This window comes from Aptenodytes forsteri, unplaced genomic scaffold (genome assembly GCF_000699145.1).
Source record: "Aptenodytes forsteri isolate BGI_AS27 unplaced genomic scaffold, ASM69914v1 Scaffold278, whole genome shotgun sequence".
NCBI classification, from domain to species: domain Eukaryota; kingdom Metazoa; phylum Chordata; class Aves; order Sphenisciformes; family Spheniscidae; genus Aptenodytes; species Aptenodytes forsteri.
This window is the reverse complement of record NW_008795907.1, coordinates 3765234-3782708: the sequence shown is the minus strand read 5'-3', so window position 1 is coordinate 3782708 and position 17475 is coordinate 3765234. Positions and strand designations below refer to the sequence as shown.

Here is a 17475-nt window from a genome sequence, read left to right as displayed (position 1 = left end):
AATAGATGAAGCATTGCATCATAGGGCTTTACTGTAGGGAACTTAAGGGCAAGCTGTGTGCTATGGCTACTAGATTAGCAAATACTTGAAACAGAAATCCAAAGTTTGTGTTTACTGCAGGTGCGTGTTCACGCATCAACATGCATTCCCTCATGGTCTGCCTTCTTTTTTGCAGTTCCCACGTTTGTTTCTTTCCTGAAGGAAGTGGAGTCTCCCTATGAGGTTCATGATTACATCAGAGCCTATCTTGGAGATACTCCTGAAGCCAAGGAGTTTGCCAAGCAGTTTCTTGAGCGTCGTGCCAAACAGAAAGCCAGTCAGCAGCGGCAACAGCAGCAGCAACAGGTAAGTCTTACTCGCTATGATCCTTTGGAGTGTATAGAGATTATATTTGACTCTGAAGAGTCTGTGTTTCTGCTGGATTGATAGGAGGATGAGCAGGATTTTACAGGTCATGTGAAATGCAGAGAATAAAGCAGATTTCAAATATTTACTGCAGAATCAAGTTTCCTTTATAACTAACAGTTGAGGCCAACTGTAGATCAGATAGTGTCTTAGCATGCTGATCCAGGATATGCTTTAGAAAGATGAGGTAGATGTGTTGGGTGGATGCATCAGTGGCTAGTGCTGCCACACATGATATAGAAGGTGCTTTGGGCTCTCTGAATGTTTTTGGTATAAATAAACCAAACTTAATTGCACTTTGTAATCTTGTACTTGCTTTGTTTTCTAGGATTCAGTGTGGGGGATGAACCACAGTTCGCTACATTCGGTCTTTCAGACCAATCAGAGCAACAACCAGCAATCCAATTTTGAGGCTGTGCAGAGTGGGAAGAAAAAGAAGAAACAGAAAATGGTTCGCGCAGATCCCAGCTTGTTAGGTCAGTTTTAATTCTTAGAAATGAGTGTTTAATTTGGTAAAGGCCTTGTGGCGTGTAGAATTCTTGTTAACCTTAAATGGGAATATTGTATTTGAGCAGAAAAGGTAGTTGTTGAAGCGTCTTTAGAATTTGTTTCAGTATTATTATTTAATGATTTAAAAGATTCTGTATCAGTTTCATGGAAAACTTCTGTTGAACCTTCCCTCATGAAAGAGGCCTCTTCAATACCTTGGTTATTACCTGCAAACCTTTAAGTAGTTCAGGGATGTCAGTTAAACTGCCTTTCCTCTTTTGAGTTGACCTATGCCTATTTTATTGAATTAATGCTAATTCATTCTTTTAAGAAAAGCACATATTCTGTTTCTTCATGAGGAACAGCTTCTTGAGGCTTGCCTTTATTCCTTCCTACCTTTTCACATGAGCTAACCACCCTAGTCAGAAAAGATGGCAAAGATCTTACGAAAAAAAGTCAAAACGTGGTCACAAGTTTCCAATTGGAGGCAGTGGAGATGATGACATCATTAGTAGTCCTTTTCGGTTTTTTTCTCTATCTTAATTTTTATGTGAGGATGGTAACCAGCCCCTATAGCATTGATGGAAAGGTTTCTTTAAAGTGGCCTTTAAGAATCAAGGGCATTGTGTAAGTACGTGAGTAGTGAGCATTGTGGGATGTAATGCGTCGCTGTAGTATTCTTGTAGAATAAATGTGTCCACATTTGTGCTGTGTGTGATAGAAAAGAAACTAGGGCACCACACTGGGCCAGTATTTGTTGTGCTGGTGCTACTTAGCTCATACTCCTATAAAGCAGCCTGGTATTAAACACCTGGAAGTCACTGCCTTTTTTAAGGCTCTAACAGAGCTCTGCCTTTGTTTTTTATCTTCCCTTCTTGTTCTCAAAAAAAAATCAATACTCTTCAATTAAATCAATGATTTCTGCATTGAAGTATACTGAACTCTTCAGTGGAATCCTGGCTTATGCCACCCCTAGATGCCATCCAGCGAGTCTGATTTGGGTCTTCAATTGAATAATTTAAAAACCTGTTCATGTAATGTGAGCAAGAAATCACTAAATACAATTAAGAAGTTGCAACTGTAAGAGAACTAGCACATGCAGCTTAAAAATCAGTACACTCTATTACAAAATAATTCCAAAACCTTTTAGGTAACATACTGCCACAAGAGGGAGCCAGAACAATTTTCTTAAACCTGCTAAACAGAGCACTTTTTATCTGCTGAAGATAATGGCTGTGAAAAGCGGTTTGTTTTCTAGCACAGAGCAAGCCTACACAGCAGTCTCAAGACAATGAAATGTCAGGTTTGTGTTTAGTAGTCTTACACAGGAAAACTTTCCTTTTTCTCATACTACATATGGGGTTGGTACAACTGTAAAAATTGGATTTCAGTAGGAAAGTTGCATATGATATATTGGATTTTTTCCTTGTAGAAAATGTTTTGCTTTTTCTCACACTTTTTTCACGTGCATCATGTCCTCAGCACTTACAGTTAAAAGGTTGGGTAGAAGCTTAGGTGCATCTTGAGCCATCTGCATAGCCCTATATAACTTTGTACATTTTCATGTTGTACTCCTGAGAGAGAAGATTGTAAAAAAGCATGGAAATACATGGAATTGCTGCTAGATTTCATAGGTACATGTATTTAGACTTTAAAGTAAGGGGTAGAATTGCTCGCACCCCCTGAAGTGTTGAGCATGATTCCACACTTGGATTCCGAGTTCACAAAATGTATTTCTGCCTCTTGGACTATGCAAGTACAGTGTTGACAGGCACTTCCAAGTACCAGTTGACTCCAGTGTGCTCCCTTCCAAGACGTTGCTGAGCGACGTCGCCACTGTGCCTAGATGTCATCTGCAGAGCTAGTACGAGGCACATCTTTTAAATGAGAGTTGCAAACAGTCTTCCGCTGATCTGTTTGTAAAGACCAAGTGATACTTACCTAAATATACAATTGATTATCTTTGATTTATTAAGGAAAAAAATGAACAGTTTGGGTAATTACATCTCTCGCCTTACTGAATTTCCCCTGAGTTTTTATTTGATATATATATTATTCACTTTATCTTACACATGCTACTGCATGTAACAGATGTATTGCATCAAATACAATATACCACATCCAGATTTTTAACACAAGTCCTTCTTGGTTTACAGGGTTTTCAGTGAATGCCTCATCAGAGCGGCTCAATATGGGAGAAATAGAGACTTTGGAAGACTACTGAGCATGTGCGAATCAACTGGCTTTTCCTGCATCTGTTAACCATGGATTCTCCGTTTTGGACACAGTACTCTCCACCATGCGTTCTTCTTCGCCTCGCAGTGAATCACAGAATCAATCATCTCAGGCTGCTTTCTCTAGCCCCAGCAAACCCTTTCTGCCCAGGACTGCACAGGCGTTGTTCCTACTGTCAGCCTAGAGTCAAGTGGACTTTGTTCAGAGTCCTGGGAGGGTGGGAGATAGGATTTGTTCACAACAAGGCTGATTTGGGCAGCAAGCTTTCACTGTGCTGTGATTTCTTCTGCTGACATACCTGGAAAAAATATCAATTGGGATTCTACAAACCATTGCTTCCCTCTCCTGGTTACTCTTACCACATCCAACACGTGCAGTCATGGAGAGAGAGAGAGAGTTTGTGGTTAACAGATGTTGGTCAAAACCAAAATGCCACACAGACACTGACTTCCGCGCTCCATCAGGGCAAGAGGTGCTCTCCCAAGCCAGGAGTTGCATTCATAAGCTAACCTTAGAACTGGCAACAGCAGGAGAGGGGCGGTGGTGGGCGCAGTTTAGCTTGGGTTGGTTTGAAGTTGCACACCCCCTGCCAGCCCTTCTCAGCACATTATTTTTGGAGGGAAAGCTCGAGTCTGTCTTCATTAGGTGGTGATGCTGAAGCTGGTGGAGTTCCCCATCAGCATACTCCAGCCTTCCTGGACAAGTGGGGACTTCTACTCTGGGAAAAAAGGGGAGTGGCATCTCTTCTTTCAGGTTGAATTTGTCTCTTAAATGCTACCTTCGGAGGGTTAGGACCAGTTTATTTTGAGCTCTTTTCCTGCAAATTTGTCTCGTTTAAGAGACAGTAGGATCTTTACCGTGTGGATCTTTAGTCTTTGGTGAGGGCGAACACTGGCTTTCAGATATATACCCCAGCAGTCTTAGCTAGTTGTCATTTCAAGCAGTGCTTAGGTTAATGAGCAGAGATGCCCTTTTGTCATGGAGAGAGACTGTGGAGGGCAAAGCTATGTGCAATGACGGCCCTGCTTATCTTCTACACCTTAAACTACTTCACACACCTTCACTGGGATCCATAATGTTTAAGTACTTACGGAATCATAACCTTCCTCTCTCACCGAAAGATTAACACCACCTTCCCTTCTCCACCCACCCACGTGCACACACCACAAAGGAAAGGAAACGAAAACTGCCAAATGCACTTAGTTTCAACTCCCTGGTCCCATCTCCCATTCCCAGAGAGTTATAACCTGCCAAGGGAGATACGCTACAATTTTGGTGGAGTTGTATAAAGGTGTCTGTCTTTCTGTCATCACTGCCTAAAGAAAACAGTTCGAGTTGCTCAAGAGCAGTTTGGCTTTGGATTTTGTTTTGTTTGGTTTATTCATTTTTTGGGGTCACCTTCCCCTCCTCCTCCTCTCTCTTCCCCCTGCCCCCAAACATGTACAGTAACTATACAGAGACTGCTGCAGACTTGTATATAGTTTTTGGATCCAATAGCATGGAGAGACTTGGAACTGTTGCAAATCTGGTCTCCCTGTCTCCTTTGCTTTGTAAATTCATAAAAGGGGGAAGAGGGGTAGTTAAAATGTTTACAAAACTTTAAACTCCCTCTGAACTTTTGCCAGTGTGGGGGGGGGGAAAGAGAGAACTTAAATAAAACCTGGTTGTATTATATCTGAGAGAAAACTTTCTGCTTGCTTTTGTCAAAGCTGAGTTTTGAGATAATTCCTGGTGCTAAAACTGACCCAAAACTCAACTCTCATCAGTTTTCATCAAGAAACAACAAGCAAATACCCAGGATGTGGAACAACAACTGCTGCTTTATTTCTTCCCTGGTGAGGAATACCGGTGGGTTTTTTCTACTTGATAAGTTTAGAGTTCAAATAAACACCAGTAAGTTGAGATTGGAAAATTCTGACAAGAAAGCTTTAATTTCCCCCCCCTCTCTGCACAAAAACACGTGCATTCATGCTCATGTTGTTTATGCAGGAGAGATCAAGCCACGGCTGGTTTTCTGTTACTACAAACACTCGGCCGTGTAGCCTTTTTTTGCCAGTCAGTAACCACCCCACCCAGTTCAATTCCCTAAACGAGAGGTTTTATTTCTCCCCTCAGTGTAAAGTCCACACAGACACCTTGTAGGCTTCCCTTTTTAGACAAAATCTTACTTTCCTTTTTTTCTACTTGCTGCTTGTTTTTGTGTGGAAAATCCCAGTAAAAGTTGATGATAAATGTCCTTCTACTACGACTCACATGATCACAAAGAATATGAAGTCAGTAAAGAACTAACTTCTACAGTAGCTTTGCATTATGTTTAGCTGATGTCTTGGAGAGAACAGTACATGTTTAGGCTGATAATTTGACTTTGTTTTAATTTCTTCCTTTTTTTTTTAGTGTATAAGGTGTCTGGTTCATAAGTACTTTCTATTTTTTAATGGTATGATCTAATTTCTTCAAGCTAATTTTGGACTACTGTATACTGTGTAACAAATAAGCAAAAGCCTGTTAATTTCCAGCTCAGCTGGGGAGCAGGGAAGGAACAATTTGCCAATTGCTAAGTGAAAATGCAGAAATGCAAGCAGGGAAAATGTGCAATAATTTGTCGAACCCCGAGGACCTTGCTCGGCTTCTGAGAATTTGTAGATAATGGACCAGTGGGGAAGATCTTGCTCTTAATATTTTAATATTCTGGCTTCTGTATTTAGTACAAAGGTAAGATGCTGGCACGTTCAGATTGTACGCTCAGGTGACTGCCCTGTCACCTTCTGTGGCAAACAGGGCCTGTTTCTGTAGCGAAGGTCACTTGGATCAGTAGGGATGGGAAAAATAGGAGCTACAGCTTTGTGTCTGCTGGTGGATATGTATTTATGCATTTCCAGCTCCTTTTCAGACAGAACATGAACCTGGAAAGCTAATGGGGCTTTGATCGAAGTTTGACAGATGATGTTGAATTCGATGCTAGAGATGTCTGAGGTTTCTTTTGAGCACATTTCACCAGGTTACTTCCTAACTTCTCACTTCGCTGCAGGGACAGTGCTCAGTCCTCTTTGTTTTTCCTGCTTCCCCTCGCAGCCAGGCACTTTTGCAAAGAACTGCAGCAAGCAGATGATTTAAAAGGACACCTGAACTGTATCTGGCTGCCTGTCAGAGAAAGCCAAAAAGCAAACAGATCTCTTAGCAGAAAAATCTGAATCTGAAATTTAAGACAAAACTAGTCATGTCATATTTGCAGAGCATAAAGAACTGACATTGGGGGCGTTTATGTACTTTATTACATCTTTTTCTGAATGGAAACCATGAAGCATTTCATACTCATATCAATTTTAAAAAATCCTAATGAAATTCTTCTGTCCTCTGACAATAAGCTGGAGCGTTCCCCTTTTTACACACTTCATCCTTTCCCAAGTCTCTATCGGTGCAAATGTGATTTGAAACAAACCTCAGTTTTCTCTGCTGTGAACTTTTCACAAGCCCACTTGGAGGGGAGGGACAGAGTGGCAGAGGGTTGCAGGAGGAGGTAGTGTCTGTGCAGTTCAGATACGAGGAGGATGCTGGCCTTGCCTGACAAAGGCGACTCTCCTGGAAGACCTACCAGATTTTAACAGGCAGTTCTGCCAGCAGAGACCACACACAGCTCCTAGTCCACCTCTGTAAGTATTACACCCGGAAAACAAGGATGCCACGGAGCTGCTCTGGCACTGTTTCAGAGCGTTTTAGCCTCAAAAGATTGAGGCCCTTGTTCTTTCGCTGTGCCCACCCTGGAAAGACCACTGCCATCCTGCACACTGAGGAGAGGGCAAAGCCCTCGAGCAGTCTGCTTGGTTTCGGGGTTAGCTGCCCCAATGGCTCCTGTGTTATTTCCCATGCCGCGGGATGGCTGGCCAGAGGGAAGGCATTCCAGGAGCATCCCCACGTCCTCTGGGAAGGGCTTGCCAACGGTTGTTCATGTGTGTGCCGGCTTGGCAGGGTGACGGATGCCTAATGGCTCGGCTGCCTATGGGGTTTTAGGCACAACTTTTAGAGGGTGGAGCTGCCTTCAGGAGGAGGTGTGCTCTAGAAGTCCGAGAGAGTGAGTTTCTGCTGGGCTTTGCACTCTCTGTGTCCACTTGCTGTTGTGAAGGAAATTTTTTTTTTTTTACCTGACTGGACAAAGTTTTTATTATACCAGTGAAATTCCCAAGTTCTTTCGTACTTTGAAGAGTTTTAAGGATTCCTGCCGACACTTTTCTTGAGGGAAGCCATGCCCTACCACAGAGTCCTTCGCCTGGTCCTGCTAATGCTGTGTGGCATCCTGGTCCCTGCTGTGCTGGCAGGTAAGGAGCTTTGTTTGCATTTAAAGCCCAAAAACATGGACATCTTTTACTAACCTGCCTCTCTCTCCTTGCATACCTCCTCTCCCTCCCCTAAAAACATCCATAAGTATTTATTGAATTTATGGAAACTAGCTCTGGAATTGGTGCCTGGTGGTGAGTAAGAATATGTTCTCCATCCTGAGACCATGTTTCTGTTGGGGAAAATGGAGAAAATCCTTTGTCGTGTTTCCTAAGCTGAACAGCAGTAGCGCCTCCATGAGCATTAGTGACAGTAGATCAGTAGACAGATCAGTCAACGGTAGATGGGGTGCTCTCATCAGCTGATGGGACAGGTTATCTGTCAGCTTTTGATGGTAGGAAGAAGTTACAATCGTGAAAAGAAACATTTTTCTCTGGCTGAAGCATGTGTGCCAATTTCTGGTTCCTTCTATGCTTTCTGCTACAGCAGAGCGCTTCACCACAGCTGCTGTAAGTAGAAATATGAAAGTGTCTATGAAAACGTTTAGCTCAGTCAAAAGCTGAGGCGTGCATCTAAGCTGTTTGAGTTTCTGTCTAGAGCTGGGTATACCGAGGCAGGCAGCAGCACTGGGAAGGTACGTGGCTGCGATTCAAGTTCAGCAAGGTGATGGGAAATGTTAGTGTGAGACACCTATTCTGTGAGGCGCTATTTTTTAAGGAGGTGGTTAGTAATTTCAGCCTTACCTGCTCCTGCTTTCAGCACAGCTATGTGGGCTGAGGGGATCCGAGGGCACAGTCAGCCTCAAAGGCTGCCTGGTCTGAGATGGGTTTTACAAATGACGGAAAACTGGCTTCCCGACCGACTCCATAGATGGGCTCTGAGCATACAGGTGGAAACTCCTATGAGGAACTGCTTCCCTCAAAGCCTCTTTTTTTAAGTGCAGGCGAGGCTGTGAAGGGATGGTTCAGGCCAAGATAACAGGCAAGAGCATAATGCTTGTTTTCCTAAATTCTTGTCCTGCCTTCCAAGACCTGGAGCAAGGCTGGATTGCAGTTCCCTTTCAGTTTTGTTCTGAGCATCTTGCCTAGCAGGGGGATCCTGGCCAGCCTTCTAGCAAACGAAATTAATTCTTTTTTAAAGGAGCTTTCATATGGGTAGGGGAATCTATCGCTGCACCTAGCTGGAACATCTGCGGGTACAAGAACAGAATTACTGTAGCTGGTATTTCCCCCACAGATCCTCCCCTTGTAGGGCACCTTGCTGGGAAACCTTTAAAGTAACTAAGAAATGAGCACTAAAAAGTGGATGTTTTCCTTGTCAAACCCTGAGCTTTGATTTTTGTGTGGTGGAACGTTAATCACTTAAGCACAGTTTCAGTTTGTAGCTTGCTCATGCTCCCAGAAGCAGCGGCAGTGCTCTTCCCCAAAACCAGGTAAGGTCTTGACTTAACTGTTACAGTCTGTTTCACTCTGCAGAAATTGATTCAGTTCCAGTGAAACTTTGATCTGCTTCCTCTCCAAGTTAGGATTTCTTTTACACTATTTTAAGCTTCCAATATTCAGTGCATATTTGCTGTCTCCTGCCTTGCCAGCTTTCCTGTGTACTTGCTCTCGGCTCAGCTTTGCAGCAATGGTTTGTACCAAACTGTCGCTGCCTCCCTGTGTCACTTTGCTCCTGTGAGATACCCCAAGTTCACTTAATTCCTTTAGTGGGTGAGTCGCACTCACGCAGCGAGGCCAGTAGCTCTTGAACGGCTTTGTACTGATGAATCCAGTATTCAGATCCTGGGGCGTTAGGAGAGACTCCATGCTTTCTCTCAGTTGCACTTTAGAGGGGCTTGAGCCATCTTAAGTTTGTTCTTGTCTGCTACCTCAAAGCCAGGCATCAGGGAACCAGCCTGTACGGTAAGTCATCCCAGGAGCAGAACGATTTTCTGCTGCATTAGGAGTGGAGACGTACCTATCCCCAGTACAGGGGCTTTTAGTGCACAGTGGAATTTTTTCTGCTTTTCACCCCATTAGAAAAGGAAATTTCCTGCCTTGCGCAGACAAAGAAGGGAAGGGCACACAGACAGCCCTCTGGTCTCTGTGCATACACATGCAGCCCTGCCTTTCTGTAAACAAGTTTATTTAACATTCATCAGAACCCCAACGCTCTGCACTGCTCCACACTCGAGCTCCCGGCGCTCGCACATCACAGGCTGCCCTTTGTGCTCCCTATGAAGGCCTCTTTTCATCCTTGCCCTGGCCCTGTGCCTGCTGTGGCTACCTGGGGCTGGACAGCCCGTTGCTGGCCTCAGAGTTCACCCAGCCCCTGCCCTTGTGTCTCGGCACCTCATACTTTCCGTAGCAAAGCCCTCCACAGTGAGCAGAAGTGGAGTCTGCCTCGGACAGGGCTGCAGGTGATGCTGGCCATGCAGACCTGAGGTCCAGAATGAGTCTTCCCTTCCTCATTGGATTTAATTTTATCTCAGCAGTGATTCAGAGCTACCTAGTACCAAAACCCTTGGGTAAGTGCTCAGGAGTTCAGTGAGATGTGAAGGATCTCGCTGGCAGTTGAGGTTCCCATCTGGGTGTAGGAGTCGGAGCACTTTTGGGGTGCCGGTGGGTCATGTACCTTGATATGGCTTCTTGCCTAGCCAGTCTGGTTTCCTGGATGGTGTGTGGTCAGGGCTCTGCGACTGGAGAAAGTGTGAATTTCTCCTCCAAGGTATTGAGCTCTTTCCAATATCCCATTTGGCAGAAATGGGGAAACAACTGAGTCTTTAATCCTCTTTGTTCATGTCATCTTGGTGCAACAGGAAACAGAGGACCAGTTCAAGGACTTTCTGCACACCAAAATCCTCTCCGCTTCCACTTTCTCCAAACCCAAGTGGCGCTTGGGCCTAGAGCACAGGAGGATTATGAAGAGTTGATTTTTATTTTTTTCCTATTGGCAAAACCAGTTTCAATTCATATAATGGATTCAGAGCTCCAAGTGAAGTGGAAGTTAGTAAAAAGCCTTTGCAAGGCCTTGGCTTCTGAATCCTGTATATATTTGGTATCTAAACTCTGATGTGAGCTCATGAATTTCCTTGTTTTGAGCTAATGTGGAAATATATTATACTGCAGTAGCACATCAGAATGCGTATGGGGGGGGAAAGCAGCAGAGCAGGAGATGTTGTGCTAAAGGAAAACGTACAGAAGACCTTGTCTAAGGACATCTTTCTGTAGCAACTCGTGTGTCTTCATTCTCAACAACAGGAGACTAAAAGATTATTAGAAAGTTTTTTAAAGTTCAAGTATTAGAATGTGAGAAGTAGTAAATAGGTTTTGTCAGGCAAATTTCTTAAAAAGATGTGGTTGTTCCAACAGGTCTGTCCAGACTTAACAGCAAGTCTTTGTAGACCATTACTCAACCTTGCTCTGCACCAACACTCCTTATAAATTACTGACACTAGTATCAGCTTCCGACTAAGGTTACTGGGTTGGAGGTGGAGAGTGTGCTCCAGAAAGCAGGAGGTAACCTTAAGTTTTTCCCCCTCATTGTAATTGATGTAATGTGAAGACACAAAAACTTGTGGAATAAAAGGAAAAAGCTCTCAGGTTCTGAAAAGGATGCGAACAGTGGAGTTGGATGCCATTAAGTTGACCTGTGAACTGTTGTGACTGAAGAAACTGTGTGTGATGCTCAGGTTGCAGTGGGTGCCCTTGCCTCTTTCCCAGGACCACCGAGCATCTGTGTCCTATTGAGGCACTCATTTCTGTCACTGTAAGCATAAACTTGTCACCCAATGGAGGAGGAAAGTCTCATTGTCATCTCCTATTGACAGGCTGTGAGGATGATGAGATGCTGAAACCAGCTTGTGCAAGGAAGAGTATTGGTCACTGGTGGCTGATCTCCAGGGAGGAAGATGTTAGGTGGCCACATCTGCCTGCCTTGAGATCTTGCAGAGTCTGCCTATGAGGAGGTTCTGGTTGTTTGGGGGTATCTTGAAGGATCCTTTAGATTTGATCGGCTTCCTCAAGAGCTATCACTTGTGGAGACCTTTCCAGTCTTTCAGCCACCGAGTATCTGGGGTATGGGCTACCATTTTTTCTGTGCTGGCAGCTCACCCCACCTCCTTCTCACTGAGCATGGAAATAGCCGTTTTGTCAAGCTGCCTTTGGCGTCATCCCTTCTAGATCTCACTCAAGTCCTGGTGGGTCCCTGCATCATTCAGAAAACTCATGGTGTATTTCTTTATAGCGTAGCTACTCTGATATTTTCTTCCCTTTTCCTGGCCTCAGTTGTAACTAACCTGTGCTGGAGAGAGGGAGAATACGCAGTGCAGTATAGCTATTTCCCTGAAATAAGGTAATTGGTAGTGTCAACATATGGGAAGGAAGAGGTGCCATCCTCCACCTGGCCTGTTGCAAAACACTGAAATACTTTTAGTCCATTTTTTCTGGCTTCCATCTTTGCCTTGTAAAACCCCAATAACTAAGATTATTCCATGTCTCTCTCTTAAGTGCTCCCAAGCTGTGTTTTTACCAAGTGGATTTCACTGGTAGTCTGTGGAGCAACAGTTGCCCTCAGTCTGTGCTCCAGTGCTGAGACAGGGTTAATGCTAGGGGAGAGCTTGTTTGTGCCATGGGGTCAAGGTTTCTCTCCCTTCAGACTACCCAGCACTGTGGCACGAAGCCTCAGCAGTGGTGGGGTTACCCACGTGTGTCAGCAGCCTGGCAGCCCCTCCGTGTGCTCACCTGCTGCCTGTGCTGAGTCGCTCCGAGGCAAACAAACCACACGAGTGCACCAGGTGGGTTTTCCTAGAGAATAGGACTGGTCCTAAGACTGATACCAGCACAGCTAATGCACAGCGCTCTCACCCAGATGTTAAACTTCTGGTCTTGTGATGGATGATGTTTTGAGCATGTTTCTTGGTAGTTCTTCATTTCTACAAAATTCTTGAGTGGACAGGAAAGCCATGTGCTACCTTGTCTTTGATATTTGGTTTCCAACACTTGATTGCACCCCCTCACTTGAGATTGCAATGCGTTTGGGTTTTTTGCACAAGTAAAAAAATGCTGCGCCCTGCCCCAAGGCTGTGGAGGTCTCGTGTAACTTGCCCTTTCCCTGTGAAAGGCTGCTGCTGGGCTGGAGCTGTCAATCAAGAGGCATTCATTCAGGCACACAGACCACGTCCTCCTCGTTGCAGTCAGGACAACAGTAACCATGCAGGTGGGCAGGCCTGGCTGCTCTGGTGGTGCTTCTCTTGTAGATCATATTTAGAGTCCTGGTCTCCTGCTCATGCACAGAGAAACTGAGCCCAGGAGGGAGAGGGACTTGCGGTGGTCACACAAAATGTCAGCAGCACAGAACTGAACCTCCTGAATCTGGTCCCACGCCTGTACTTAGAGCCTGTCCAGTCAGAGTGTATCCACCAGGCGACTGGAAGAGGCCCTCATGTCTCACTTCGAGACATGTGAGACCTTATTAATAGTGTGCGTGTGTTGGTTTTTGGCACCTAACACAAGCTCTGTCCTTCCCCCTCGCCTTTCTTGCTTTTACCAGAGGACTAAAATGGGAGTGTGGCATTTAATGCTGCTCTGTTAGAGATCTGCTGCTCTCGGCCAGTGGCAGCGTGGCTGGCGCTCACTGGGACTGTCAGGGTACTGCGGAGGGGAGCAGATGTGACTTCTCTGGTTGTTAAAGAAACCTGCTGGACGTTTGGGGATAGTTGGATGAGCGGTTGGGCTTCTCAAACAGGCAGGAATGGAGGCATGTGAGGACATGAGCTGTTAGTTTAGGAGGGAAAATCAAAGGTGAGTCTTGGAAAGAAAAGTGCTGGTTACAAACAGGCACTCTCCCAGGCTGCAGCAGTTTGCTCTGGAGAGACCTGCCTGATGGCAGCTTTCTCTGGGGACGGTGCTTGTGTTTGGTTTTGTGTTCCCCCACCCTGTGTGCCTGCTGCAGGGCTCTAGGCATCTGCTCTAGCAGCATCGAGGTGCAGGAACCAAAGAGGAGACCCAGCAGTAAGCCCTGGCTCTTGGTGATGTTCAGATGCAGGTATTTCACTTTATGCATGTGCACGAGACTGCTGCTGCTTCTGAGCTGACAACTCCTGTTAGTGAGGCACTAGACCCAACTGAAAGGAGCTGTGTTTCCCTTGGTTGAAGCGCCATTAAGGTAAAACCACAAGAACTTGGGACAGAAAATGCATGTTTAGCACACTCTGCCCTTTCTGTAAGGGTGAACTGAAAGCATGTTTTAATCAGATGAGGGGAATTAACAAAATACATATCCAGAAGCCATCCAGGACTCTATCCAGGTCTTAAAAATCACTGAGATCATAAACAAATTAGACTATTTCCTCCTTACTTGGCTATCAAAAATAAGCTCTGTGCCCTGCTTAAAGAGAGCTGCAATAAATTTTTAAGGAATTAAATGCACCGGGGACAGGAGAGACTTTCTGGGACCTGTGGGTCTGGTTAGAAAAAGAGCCTTTGCTCTATGGTTGGAAGGGGTAGCGCTCCCTCCTTGTCCCTTTGAGAATGGGGAGTTGCGAAGACCCTGTCCAGGTCCTACAGCGTCCCTGGACGGTGCCTGCATCTGTTATAGATGATCTGAGCTAACGCCTTTCCCCCAGTCAGATGCAAAGGGTACACCCAGCTCTTTTGGCTTTGGAGAGAAAAACATTCTTGGGAAATGCAACAACGACATCCTCCCAGCGTGGTGTTCTCTTGCCAGATGGGAACGGCTGCAGTGTTGGTGCTGGCCCTGGTGATGTTGACGCAGTCAGGAAGGTCATAGCTGGAGTGTAGCTCTTCTGTGTGGAGTTTCTCCACTTGCCAAAGCAGCCTGGAACCGGGGCTTCAAAAGCGTTACGTATGTTTGGTCTGTGCCTAAACCAACAGCTTCCTAATGCCACCATTGCTAACTAAATAGCCCCAGCTCTGCTTGGTTCCTTTCCCTGTTGTCCTAACTACATTTACCCACTAAATTCTGTATTCCTCCTGATCTGCCCTCTGGTAGCTAAACCACAGAATTTATAGAAGAGAGGTCCACTGGAAATGGCACTTTCTGGAAGAGCCTCTGGATGGGATGTGAGTCTCCAGCTCTGCTGGTTGGTTTTGCAGAACAGGTTGGGAAGGGCCCTGCAAAGGGCTCAGGTTTCTGGGGAGCCCTCATGGAGCATGAACCACTTGTATGCTCGTACTGGGGACCTGAGATGCCACCTCTGATGCAGTGACCACAGATGTACCAAGCGTGTGAGGACTGCTACTCCCAGCTTCTCCCCAGGGTGGGTCAGCCAGCCAGGGTATGCTGGTGTTGCTGCCTGACTGAACTGGCACAGGCCTCAAACTGGGAGCTTATTTGTCTCTGTCGTTGCTCGTTGGGCCAGACTTAAGCCTGGTAGCTGTCTCGCTGAAAATCCTGTAGCTTTTATGGATGTAGGAAGGACTTTCCAAAACTAGTCTAGAACCTGTTGTGTTCCCGAGTCTCCAGGCAGCCTCGAGTAGCTCTGGGGACAGCGAGAGCTACTCTTTGATGTGAGCCCTGCGGTAAGCCCTAACAGTGGGTTTGTACAGGCAGCAAAGGTTGGTGTTTTGGTGTTGGCCCTCCTGTTCTTTTTGATGGAGGGCTCCTACAGGACAACAGAGTGTGGTGGAGCCCATTAGTGCCAATTCTTCAGCGCTCTCCTCCCACAAAGTGCCAGCTGCCCATGGGAGGCAGGGAGGGCTCCAGGTACTTAAAGCTGAAGCTGGCGCTGCCAAGATGTGCTGCTGCCACCTCTCTTGCTGGGCCAGGGAGAACTGGGATGGTGCTGGGGCGAGTCTCCGAGTGCCCCTGGTGCACCGAGAGACACCGTGCCAGAGCTGGGGTGCCAGGAATACCTCTGTGCCTTGCCCCAGAGAGCCCAGGCTGTTTGTGCCGGCTCCTCTGCTGCCCTTTTTCTCAGCCCAGATAACAATCATGTCAGTTCAGGTGGGCCCTGGCACTGGATGCTGTTAGGTCTGGCGCCCCCTCCCCTTTTTTTTTTTTCCCCCATCCCAGTGTGACATTCCCAGCGGTTTCGGCAGGGAGCTGCGGAATGTCTCCTGTTCCTGCCGGGGCCCACCTGAACAAGACAGGCATTGATGGAGAGCGTTTGGCTCAGCCACACACAGACAGGGAGGGCTCTCTGGTTTGGTCCCTGACCCCACAGGGGGAAGAAATAACAGGAGGTGAATGGTAACATCAAACAGAGCCTGGCCCGGCTTTCATCTCCCCGGCACGGTGTGGAGGTGGGGCAGAGAGAAGTCGAGGCTCTGGGGCTTCTGTGTGGGGGAGCCATGTCCTGCGCAGTGCCAGTGCCTCCAGCATCCTACACCACGTAGGCTGGTGGTGCAGGACAGAAAGGCCCCGAGATGCTGCGAATTTGGCCAGTGCAGGTAGCCAGGTGGCCTCTGCCTGTTGCAGGAATGTGACAGCCCCTCCCAGCCTTGTCCCACAGGCATCCATGAGCAAACTGGCTGTGGATGTTCATGCAGGGCCTGTTTGTGTAGGAGCAGAGGTTGCACGGTTGTAGAGAGCTCCCTGTTGTCCTGTGTGTGCTGTGTGTACACCAGGTTGCCACAGAAGCCTGTGGCAGTGTGGTTTCACCCCGGGGCACAGGCATTGCCTTCAGCTGCTCTGGGTGTTGGCTCTCTGCGGAGATGGTGCCCTCTTGGAGGAGGGCTCTGCCTCATGGGGTTTCTCAGCCCTTGGGTCGCCCTCCATCCACCCCGGGGCACTCGGCAGGCAGCTGGAGCCCGGGGCCCTGCTGAGCTGTGCTTGTCCTGAGCTGCCACTGTCACCAGCAGCCTGGCTGGGGCCACCCATGCCCGTGAGTGACTGCGGGTGCTTGTCTCCCAGCAGAGTATCCGCAGGGCCCAGTCCCCACCCTCTGGAACGAGCCACCCGAGCTGCCCTCCGGAGCTGGCCCCTTCGATGCTGCCACCACCGCAGCCCGGCTCTCAGATGCCACTGCCTTCCCCCCGTACACCTCCGAGCTGGAGCCCGAGGACACCACCCACCTGCACCGGCTGGATGCCGGGGATGGTATGTGGCTGCGCAATGGGCTGCCTGTGGGTTGCTCCCACAGCAGCCTGGCAAGTCCTCGCTGTGGAGTTGCTCTTTATGGGCCTGTCACCTCCCAGGAGGTGTTTGAGCTACCAGAGGTGGCCTGTCCCCAGCCACACTGCTCTGGCAGGGGGCTGACAAGGCCTTTCCTCCTGCCCTGGGTCTAACACGTCACAGCAGGCACCAGCAAGAAGTGCCTCGAGCCCAGGTAGGCTCCAGGGTGAGAGCGTGCTCTTTAAATGGGGAGTGTGAGCCCCTTCCTGGCTCCTAACTACAGCAAATACCTGTTGTGATGCGGTTCTGCAACAAGCAAAGCAACTCCCTCGGTGCAGGTGTAAGAGGAAAGCCGAGTGCCAAAGAGCCGCTTTGTGGTAGCTGTCCTTGTCACCAGGAGCTGGCTAAGGGCCGAGTGGCTCGCTCCAGCCCCTTGCACAAGGATGCGATGCCACTGGGGTGCAGGACCACACCTTGGCTGTGTGGGAACATAGGAACAGGGCCACCATGACCATTGCAGGGAGCTCCAGGGCAGGAATGTGCCCCGATGGCTGGGGATGTGCTGGGTTTGGGGGGTAATCCCATAGCCCTTCCCATCTGGGACCCACAGACTCTGCTGACCTCATGCCATCTTGTTCTCTGTCCCTGCAGGCTCACTGGGGCCCGGAGCTATCGGTGCCATTGTCATCGCCTCCCTCCTGGGTACATCTGTGCTTGTGGCCTTGGTCGTCATCACGCTGAGAAAGTTCTCGGCCTCCTGAACTCAATAAAAGTTTTTTCTGTAACACAACCAGCCTGTCTTCTGCCCTCAGCTGCTCCTGCTCCCCATCGGCCTGGGACCCCCTGGGGAGACATGTGGCAAAGGGCACTCCAGCCTCTGCGCTGGGCAGCAAAGCTGCACCCCAGAGTGCTCCTTGCTCTTAGCATGCGGATCCCCTGGGTGCACGCAGACCTGGCAGGCTCGACCACAGCAGGCAGTGTCACCCCTGCAGTCAGGAGGGACCTGCAGCAGTGTCT

At 47.6% G+C, this 17475-nt stretch overlaps 2 protein-coding genes across 7 annotated transcripts in view; both read left to right on the top strand.

The window, feature by feature from the left end:
- Nucleotides 1-5429, top strand: part of GIGYF2 (GRB10 interacting GYF protein 2) — an 80899-nt gene extending 75470 nt beyond the window's left edge. For all 6 annotated transcript variants that reach the window (XM_009284314.2, XM_009284319.2, XM_009284318.2 and 3 more), the window contains 3 exons: nt 176-345; nt 734-881; nt 3051-5429. In XM_009284314.2, coding sequence (XP_009282589.1) covers nt 176-345; nt 734-881; nt 3051-3118 — 386 coding nt within the window. In that variant the 3' untranslated portion in view covers nt 3119-5429. The remainder of the gene's footprint in view (nt 1-175; nt 346-733; nt 882-3050) is intronic.
- A 1854-nt stretch (nt 5430-7283) lies between these two features.
- CUNH2orf82 (chromosome unknown C2orf82 homolog) lies at nt 7284-17248 on the top strand. The gene is made up of 3 exons (XM_009284312.1): nt 7284-7442; nt 16258-16443; nt 17110-17248. The coding sequence occupies exons 1-3, from the start codon at nt 7370-7372 to the stop codon at nt 17217-17219; spliced, it is 369 nt and encodes a 122-aa protein (XP_009282587.1). The 5' UTR covers nt 7284-7369; the 3' UTR covers nt 17220-17248.
- Nucleotides 17249-17475: the final 227 nt, after the last annotated feature.